At 31.0% G+C, this 10,648-nt stretch overlaps 1 protein-coding gene across 1 annotated transcript; it reads left to right on the top strand.

The window, feature by feature from the left end:
- The first annotated feature begins 1,198 nt into the window (after window positions 1-1,198).
- Window positions 1,199-3,890, top strand: LOC104085903 (protein kinase PINOID 2). The gene is made up of 3 exons (XM_009590024.4): window positions 1,199-1,668; window positions 2,015-2,267; window positions 2,859-3,890. Exons 1-3 carry the CDS (start codon window positions 1,296-1,298, stop codon window positions 3,700-3,702), a joined length of 1,470 nt encoding a protein of 489 aa, XP_009588319.1. The 5' UTR covers window positions 1,199-1,295; the 3' UTR covers window positions 3,703-3,890.
- Window positions 3,891-10,648: the final 6,758 nt, after the last annotated feature.

The following is a 10,648-nucleotide window of genomic DNA, read 5'->3' as shown; positions in this document are numbered from 1 at the left end:
TAAATTACTAAAGAAATAACTTTACGTGGCTAAACCTTAACCAAGTAAAATTAATAACGATGTATAATATTAATAGGAATGTCAGAAATGTGATAGCATGTGTTAAAAGCAGTCATGTTCTAGCCATTTGAAAAACTCCCTCATTTTTTCTTCAATGTCTTTATATTATTTTCCTCCATTACTAAGAATAGACCATTGTAACTTACTCATAAAGAAATCATAGTTATGTTATTACTCATAAAGTTGAATTAATGATGTAATTAAGAGAGTTCACATTATGAGGTTATTATACGGACAGTAGGTAATTACTTTTAAATAGAATTTATAATAATATTTATCATAAAATTCTCTTATTATAGTCACCTTGTTACGTGAACTGATTTATAAATAATAAACCATGCACATAACTCTTAGACGTTTGACTAGTGCCCTAAGAATTAAGAAAAGAGTAAGGTACTATGACTGCTTACCATTACTTAAATTACATCAATGTATATGTGTAATTTTCTCTTTTGGAATAAGTTTTAAATTTACTTTTGAAATATTCGATTTGTCTTATATATGCTCTTTATTTGTTTTTCAGTTCTAGAAAGCACCACACAATTAATTTCGCCCATATTTACCCCTCCCTATAATGACTGTTTAGGTTAATTTTCATGACATTTGCGACGAAGGAGCCACGTAAACAAAGAAAATATCAAAATTTACCTATAAGCTATAAAACTGATTTATAAATCATCTGTAATAATTTGAATTATGCTCTTGAACAGTTGAAAATACACAAATGTACTCCTAAACTTTTGAAAAGATCCTATTAAATCGATATATCACGGTAAAATATCGTCAATAAGAAAGACATATTTAAGATAAAAGATAAACGACGGAAAGAGAGGCCAAGTTTTATTTTACTTCGTATTACTTGAAATAAAATAAAAACATATATAAAACAAGGGTTATGGTAAAGTAGTAAATACTTTTTTCATCCTTAACCTCGGGTTTGAGCCTTAAGTATGAAATTATCTTAATTAGGGAGTGCTTTACTGTAATATAAGATTTTCCGGTGCGTATCTGAATTTAATTGAGCACAATACACAGGACAAAAAAAAAAAAAAAAGAACATGTATAAGCAAAGGAAGATAAATTACAAAGGGAAATAGGAGTATATTTGGACCTTTTCTCCCTTTTTAATATCCTTTCTTCTTGTTCTTTACATCGTCCGAGTATATACTCGTATATTTATAAAGCCTGAGAAAGCTGTAGCAAAAAACTCAAAACGTGCTCTTCTTATCATAATAATGGCCACCACCAAAATCCAAGACGAATCCGACAAAGAAAGCACCACTTCTTCTTCACTAACAATGGCGGAAAATTCTACTCCTCGGAGTTGGATGAGTAGTACTACAAATCTCAGCTTCAGCAGCAGTCGTCGGACCTCCATTTCTACAGAAACTCCATATAATTTCTCCAACTCTCACAAACCCCACAAGTCAAATCAAATCCCTTGGGAACTCATTAAAAAACTCCGAGTCAAAACAGGTCAAATCAAACTCGAACATTTCCGACTTCTCCGCCGTGTAGGTGGCGGAGACATCGGAAATGTTTACGTATGTGAAATTAGAAACCCTATTGTAATCAGTAATTGGCCAGAAAATTACACTATGTCGCGAGGTAATTTTTTTTTCTTTATGTCTTTCATCGGATCCTGTATCAACGCGATTCATGGCAAATCCAGAAATTTTTCCACGGATGATTGAAAAAAGTAAAAAAAAAAAAAAAAAAAATCTCAACAAAGAGTATTCAATATATGTTATATCAATATTTTACTTATATACACAGTGTAATTTTTCGTAATATTTTGACAAAGGATGACTTTGCCCTAAGAGGTATGTCTTGTGCATGGAGTTGTCCTGTGCTATATAAAATATATGTTAAATTTCCTTAGACTTTTTATATATTCATATTTTTATATTTTGATATTACTCACTAAAATTCCTGGCTATGTCACTGATTGTAGGGTTGCTGCCGCAGTGTTTTTATGCAATGAAAGTTGTGGATAAAGAAGCGCTAATAATAAGGAAAAAATTGCAGAGAGCAGAAATGGAGAAGGAAATATTGGGAATAATTGATCATCCATTTTTGCCAACTTTATATGCTCAGTTTGAAGCTTCGCATTATTCTTGTTTGGTTATGGAGTATTGTCCAGGTGGTGATTTGCATGCCGCCCGGCAACGGCAACCGGGAAAAAGATTCAGTATTTCCTCTGCTAAGTAAGTGAAATTATTAATTAAGCATGAGTTTAAGTTTTACAAAAATATTTAGTATGTAATTAGGTCACTAAAAGGTAGATATGTATTATCCTTTGTAATTGTGTACTTTAAATTATCATGGCAGGTTATCTGCTAATTTTGGTTACTATAGATGGTTACTTCTAGTTAAGCTCTTATAATTATATTGATAGGTAACCTGAAAAAAATTGATGAGTTAACTGTTATAACAGGTTAAACTATACTGATATATTATGCTATCGATGCATAAAGCTTAAATCCATTAGACATAATTACATTTTTGGTCCGTTCATTATGGAACGATTTTATTTTTTAGTTCTTGTTATATTTGAGTAAATACATTTAATTTGATTATAATTTATGTCTATGTACATATGTTAGCGTTCATGCATTTGACAAGTTCTTTTCTTTTAGTATTTCAGTCTTTTCACCTCTAAGCTTTAATGCCAAGCTTTTAATTTTATCTTGTGACAGGATATATATATATATATATATATATATATATATATATATATATATATGCAAGTATATTATCTGATCCTTTATTTATTTATTTATTTATTTTATTTTCAGGTTTTATGCTGCAGAAATACTTTTAGCACTAGAATATCTCCACATGATGGGAATAGTATACAGAGATCTAAAGCCAGAAAATGTTTTAGTAAGAGCAGATGGTCACATTATGCTTTCAGATTTTGATCTTTCTTTCAAATGTGAAGTCATTCCAACACTTATAAAATCCAAACCTAAACCAAATGACCAAAAAAACACAAGTTGCATCTCAAAACATTCTTATTGTTCTCTCCCTATTCAACCAGTTTTATCTTGTTTCTTATCACCAAAAATAGAACAAAAAAAAGTTGAAATTCAAGATCATAATTCAGAAATTGTTGCTGAACCTATAAATGCGCGATCGCGATCGTTCGTTGGTACACATGAATATTTAGCTCCTGAGGTAATTTCTGGACAAGGACATGGAAGTGCAGTAGATTGGTGGACATTAGGAGTTTTTTTATATGAACTTATTTTTGGTACTACACCTTTTAAAGGAGAAAACAATGAGAAAACTTTGGTCAATATTTTGAAAAAATCATTGACTTTTCCAAGAATTGGGATAAGTAGTACTAGTAAAGAGTATGAAGAAATGGTGAAAGTTCAAGATTTGATTAGTAGATTATTAGTGAAAAATCCAAAGAAGAGAATTGGAAGTTTAAAGGGGTCAGTTGAGATTAAGAGGCATGATTTTTTTAAAGGTGTAAATTGGGCTTTAATTAGGTCAATTAAGCCACCAGAAATTCCAAGTGATCATTTGGTGAAATTGAAGAGTGCTAGAAATGCTGCTGCTGTTATTCCAAAGTTGAGCAAGAAACAAAGAGAAGAACCTTATCAGATTCCTCAGTATTTTGATTACTTTTAAAGAATGTAAATAATAAGGGTAATTAATTAGCAGGATAGAGTTGTAATCATGTATGTTTATGAAAGGAGAGCTAGTTGTTTTATTATAGCTGTTTCTCTTTTTTTCTTATTTTTATCTTTTGTCTTTTGTTTTAAAATACTATGCAAAGAGAAATTTCAAATTGTATACTCAACCTGACATAAGCATTATGCTATGTTTTAATTTAACAATTATAGAATAGATGACTTGGTGATCATATACACACAAAAATTCATACCAACTTGCTTAATGATTTATGTCAAGTAGTACCTCCAATATCAAATATTAGTTGTAGTGATAAATTAATTTTGTTTCAAAATATTTGACGCGTTACAAAGAAAATAAGTCATTATTTTTCTTCAAATCTATTTCTTGCTCCAATTAGTTGTGTATGAAGTGAAACATTTAAGTGATAGATAAGGTATAGTTTGGACAATACTCTTAATTATGACCTAAGTTGTAATTTTTTTTCTCAAGGAGTGTGTAAACTTTGATGAACGATATATATAAATCGCAGGGACTAGGGAGTGCTACACAAACATTATTTGATATTTCTACCATCTTAAATTTATAATTTGGATCAATAGTAAAGTCAGTTTTCCTATGACTTTTATATTACGAGTTCGAATCGTAGAATAAATCGCTGTCTACATTACACCTCCTTAAAGTGCGACTCCTCGAACGCTATATCAAACACGAGATGTTTCATGTGGTTTCCCTTTCTTATTTTCACCAACATTGTCCTACATAGAACACAACTGCTGAGCAACTTCTTTGCAATCAGATGCACAAAATATTCCGCGTTCATGCAGAGTCAGGAGAAGGACCGCATCTCAAGAGGTGTGATGTAGACAGTCTACTCTAATATAAGTATTAATGATTGCTCTCACGGCTCGAACCCGTAACTTATAGATTACATGGAGTAACTCCTCTATTTAAAAAAAAGAAGCTGAAATTAAAGATTAAGAACTTTCTTTAATCTATGCACCGAAATTTTACGAGGGTATGCGTGTAAAGAGTGGGGGCAGACCATAATTGTCACCATGTTTTTTCATGTGATAACCATTATTACTATCTCTAAATCATGAAAATATTAAACAATTAAAAAGGTTACTATGAATTCATTGTTCTCTTTTTGTTAACATCTTTTTTACCTTTTCTCCTCAAGGTACTTCAATATCTAAGGCCTATGATTCATCTCTTTATTTAATCCTTTTACTAATTATTAAAACATCACCGCAGAGAAACTGCGAAAGTAGCCCCATCATATTAATTCCTTCCTTTTTCCCACTTGATTATTTAATGCTATTTTTGGTACATATTATTTGTCATTTTTCCAAATTATATGTGTTCCAAAAATATTTTATATTTTACAAAAACATGAAACGTTTATTACTTTTTTCTAAATTCACTTTACTATTTAATTAGTAGATTCTTATTAAATAAGACGTCTAAAAGAGAGATAAATGATATAAAAAAATTCTTATAATTAAAAATATTAAATATACTTTCTAAAGGGAATAAAAAGAATATAATCGAAGGTATAGTATATGTTTGTTCGGAATCATTCTTTCTATTCTTTTGAGGGTATGGGCTTAATTACTGATGTTTCACAATCTTTGGGAACTTGTAGTGCATAATACATGATTTGTAATGATTCGTTCAAAATAATAAACTGAATTAAAGAATGAAGAAACCAGTATACTTATTTTGACCAGAGTAATCATAGTCTAAACTTTGGCCTTTATTGAGTTCTACGTAACCTGTAGCTTTATAGATCATTAGATTGCATTGAAGATGAGAAGATTTGGTTATGTAAAAGCATTACTAGGAGTTGTAGTATTTTTTGGTATAACTATAAGGGGTCGTATGGTACGACAGGTAGGTAAAAATAATCTTGACATAAAAATTTAGTATCGTTTTATTTTTTTGTTTGATTATAACTAATTTTGGGATAAGTTATTTCAGGATTACAAATAGTATCGGAATAACTTATATCTGTCAGAGGGTGAAATAGCAAGATAAAACAGTAGAACTGATAATCTCATGATTAATACAACATATCAAACATTCAATAAGAAATAATACCATTATAACTAATATCAGCACTACAAGAAATTTAATTTTTAACGAACATTTTTTAACGAAGGGACATAAATCCGGTCGTTATAAATGTACTCATAGCAACCAAATTTTTTTTCATTTGTTGAAACTAATTTTTAGCTCAATATTAACTAGGGGATAGTATTCGACCGTTAAAATATAACAAAGCCCGTCGTTAAATAATTATTAATGAAAAAGTGGCGCTAATTTTTTCCTCTTTTTTTTCAACCCGCATCTCCGCCAAATCCCCTCCCCTACCCCCTCCCCCCCCAAAAAAAAGGAAAAAACTCAAACACTTCTCTAACCGTACTTACTCGTAAACCTCTGTTTTGAACGAGCAACTGCTATATCTCTTGTCAAGATGAAGTAAAATTCAACGAATTAGAGAACTACTCGTCTACTAATTCCATTATAACTTATTTTCAAATCAAACGACTCCTTAATATTCGGAACTTACTGGCCAGAAAAAAGGAAAACACTCCATACTAGCATTATTTATTCTATAGGCTCGTACCTCAAACACTCGCCCTTCAAAATATTTTGCCTAAAAAGAGATATTTTCAGCGGTGGTAGCAATCATGCATAAAAAGTGGTGTATTGTACATTGTACATTCAAAGAGGAAAATCATTGCTTTTATAATTTAAAAGTAGATGGCACTTTATATTTTTCTATTTTTGAGAAATAAGTAATTCCACGTTTGAAATTGTTAAAAAGCTAAGGAGAAAAAAATGAATGCATAATTTCAGAAAGAAGAAGTAAGTAATAATGAATTCCAGATAGGATGAGGATGACCATAGTAAAGTTCCATTGATAAATTTCCTCTGAAAGTGTCAGCTCCATTTTGCATGCGTATGAAAAATTCTTCTCAACTTAGCTAATAAGTAGCAAAAAAGCATAAAGTGCTAAGGACCAAAAGACATTTCTTTCTCTCTCTCTCTCTTCTTTTTATTTTTCATTTTTTTGGACATTCCACATTCGAAATTTATTTATTCTATTAATTCAAATTCATATTGGGTAGGTTAGTCAGCAACAGTATGCCAGGAGTTAACGATCGGACATGCTGCAACCAGTGGTGGAGCCATCTTATAGGAAGGTCGCGGGAAAAATATATTGTGTATTAGGTTGGTAAAAAGAAAATTGTATATGTATATATACTATGTTTTTGGTATTGACTCCCTTTAATTTTTTAGTATATTTACTTTTATATATTTTGATATTCCTTAATAAAAATTCTGGCTACGTCACTGGTTGCAAAGAGGCAGAAGCGGATCCAGATTTTTGAAAAAATTGGTATACTATTAGGAAGCGGTGGATTCAATATATAAATTTTAGACGTTCAACTTTTAGTTCTATTATTACACCCATTATACGTTTGGAATTATAAGTTCAATACTAATATTTATATAGTTATTTTCTTACAATTGTATCTATATTCTATACTCCATGTCGAAAATGTTGGGATCAGTTGAATGCATTGACTATATGCTACATCATTCACTACTACTAGTTTTAATATACACATTTTATTTAATCATATAAAATTTTACGGTGCCAAAAGAATAATAGGAATTTCAATGTGTGATATTTTGAAAGAATAAATCAAACGAAGTAAGAAAGAAAAAGAAGTACTTAATTAATACGCAAAAAGTGACACCTACCATGTCCATCTCCCGTGGGCGCCTAACAAAAAAAACAATAAGATTGACATGAGATTTGAACTCACAATCCACTTTGAGAGGTGCATCCAATAACAATTGTGTGATATGATATTTTGAGCTTGTGCATGCACACACATATATTTAAGCATTTTGAAAAAATATAACATTATTATATATGATCTAGGAAAGTGAGCATGGGTTCACGTGCCCCATAAACCCTTCCTAGATATGCCCCGTGACCTAGGGATCACGAAACAACTCTTTCGTTCTATAAGGATCGTAGGGCATAGCAGAATTCTTCTTGAAGGGTTGTTTGCCTGATTGACTAATCTATACTTTCACCTATTATATCGCAGACAACTGCAGTCGAGCATACACACAACGATCTTCATATTAAGGGTAAAATATTTTCTATCAAGAAATTCTACATTCTTAGAAATCAAACCCAAGAACCATAATTCCAGGTATATGAATCTCAACGATCTCAGTGCATCTCCGGGTGGCAAAGGACAATATGTCATTTGAATCTTCGCTGAACCTTATTCTCTGATTCCTTCTTTTCTTATTCTTTTTTTTTACTTGATTTTTTTTGTTCATCTAATTTAATTCAACCTTTGTTTTTCAGTGTTGGTCGCTAATTTTTCTTTAATTTTCTAAATTGTTTTACTCATTAATTTTCTGGACCCTGAGAAAACAGGAAGAAAGAAACATGATCATAATGAAAGAAAAAAAATTAATCTAAAATAATAATGAACTAAAGTGAGTATGTGACAATTCAGACTTAAAGACCCTCTTAATTGTTGGGCTGGAGAAGTTTTGCACCAATAACCGGCCGAATTCACAATTAGCAAGTATACATAGATTATATATATATATATATATATATATATATATATATATATATATATATATATATATATATATATATATATGAGTGAACGAATATCTGAATTAATCTTCTTTAGCCTAACAAGAAATTACTCCCAATGACATTAAAAATAATTGATCTTGATTTTTTGACCTCCTACTGGGCAAACCTTTAAGGTCATAAGTTAAAAGTATTGCTCATGGGACAAGGGGGAGAAGGGATGATACTTATTAAACTTAAAATTATATCCATGGGACAAGTGGGGCCAATACATTAAGAGTGGCACCTGAATTATCTTATTTGTGCAAATCATCCTTAGCCTCCCTAATTTTACCATATAATTTGTTTTGGGCCTTTTCAACAAAAAGCCCAGTAGACAGCAATCCTTCTGAACTAGAACCATTTAAAGTAGCCCAGTTCATGGATTGGATCGGATTGGATTTTTCACTTTTCATATTATAATTTCGGATTTCGGATTTTGTACATTGCAATTAGAATTCGAACCAAATTAAATTCGGATCGGATCGGATTTTGATATTTGGATCAGATAGATATTTCGGATTTCTATTCGAATTGTACGCCTTATTAAGATTCTAAAATAAATAATTTTAATATGTTATCTCCTACCATTTTCAGTAGCAAAACTCATTCATTTCCATATCTTTTACTTTTAATATTGAAAGTAAAAGATATGGAAAAACAGTGAGAGAAATAACAAAGAAATCTTAGAATTTTTAAAAGAGCACCCCTCACTTTTATATGTAAAATATAAATTTCGGATTTCGAATCGGTTTGGATGTAATTGAGCCAAATCGTATCCGATCCGATATCCAAAATAATTAAATTAAAGATCTGAAATCCGATCCAAAGAGCTAAAATCCAATCCAAACTAATCCGAATAACACGGATCGGTTCGAATTTTCGGGTTGACCCAAATAATGCACAACCCTAATCATTGGATTAAAGGCATATAATTTCTGAACATAAAATGAAAGATACAAATTCATAATTCATAGCAATTAGGTTTACCTACCACTACATTATGACAGGAGTGGGTACCAGTTGAAAATTAACTTCACTGCGCAGTTGTAATAGCCCATAGGACTCACTGGCCACTTAATTTAGGTAAGTATTTTTTTATTTTTTATTCGGTGTTCGATATCCGCATTTAATTAAATCTGAATTCGTGCCGAGAAAACTCAAATCAACCGAAGGAAGTCGCATTTGTTCCATCACTACCTTCAATTCATCGTCACTTTAGCTATCTTAGGTTTTTTGTTAGTTTAACAAGAAAATATGTAACATGGAAATTTCTCCCTGATACGGTGGCAAACGGGCGGGTCGGATATGAGCGGCTCGAAAACGGGTAATTAAAAAAATTGGATAAATTATTCGATCCGACCCGTATTTTAGACGGATTAAAAACAGGTTATCGGTGGATAATATGGATATCCATATTATCCATGTCATGTCTTATTAAATATGATCACTTATGGGAGAATTCCTAATCTTCCAAACTTGAGGAACCACCAATTTGAGGCTTTACAAATATAAAAGTTAAACACATTAGTTATCTATTGGTTATCCATTTGATTAACCATTTTCTAAGTGGGATAATATGGTTTGTATCCATATTCGACCATTTTTAAAAAGTTCATTATCCAACCTATTTTCTAATGGATAATATGAGTGGATGATTATTTTCTTTTAACCATTTTGCCACCTCTAATCCAGGATATAATCTTTACAAAATTTAACCTTTAAAATTATTAGCATTGAACTCATTGCATATTTAAAATTATTGGTGCATACCTATGTATCTAGTATTAATTGTTGTAATTTTAATATATTTTTATACATATATAAAAATATGCTCTGCATTAAAAGTAGTAGAGTAATATGAACCCGATGGCACAATACTTCATCCGTCCCTGGGTGTGTGGTGTATTTGTGTTAGGACTCGACTAATTTAACTTCATGTCGAAAAATCTCACTTTGGAGTTGAAACAATCCCCATCAAATGTGCATTAATTTTTAAGGTTCGAATTCAAAATATCTGGTTAAGATAAAAAAATATTTACCACTTAATCATAATATTTGGTGATGTGCTTGTCAAAATTGAGGAAATGGCAGTCCTTAACTTTTGGGCAGGTGTTAAATGTCCAAAAGGCGCGCACTTAGATAAATGTCCTTTACCCATTGTTTTGGCTGTTTTTTTTTCTTTTGGCTGTTTGGTAAATTTGTAGTGCCTTTTGTCCTAACTCCTAATGTTAACAAAACCACTGGTCTCTCAATCTC

This window comes from Nicotiana tomentosiformis, chromosome 6 (assembly GCF_000390325.3).
Source record: "Nicotiana tomentosiformis chromosome 6, ASM39032v3, whole genome shotgun sequence".
Taxonomy (NCBI): Eukaryota; Viridiplantae; Streptophyta; class Magnoliopsida; order Solanales; family Solanaceae; genus Nicotiana; species Nicotiana tomentosiformis.
Note: the sequence above shows the minus strand (reverse complement) of the source record. Positions and strands in the feature narration are given on the sequence as shown.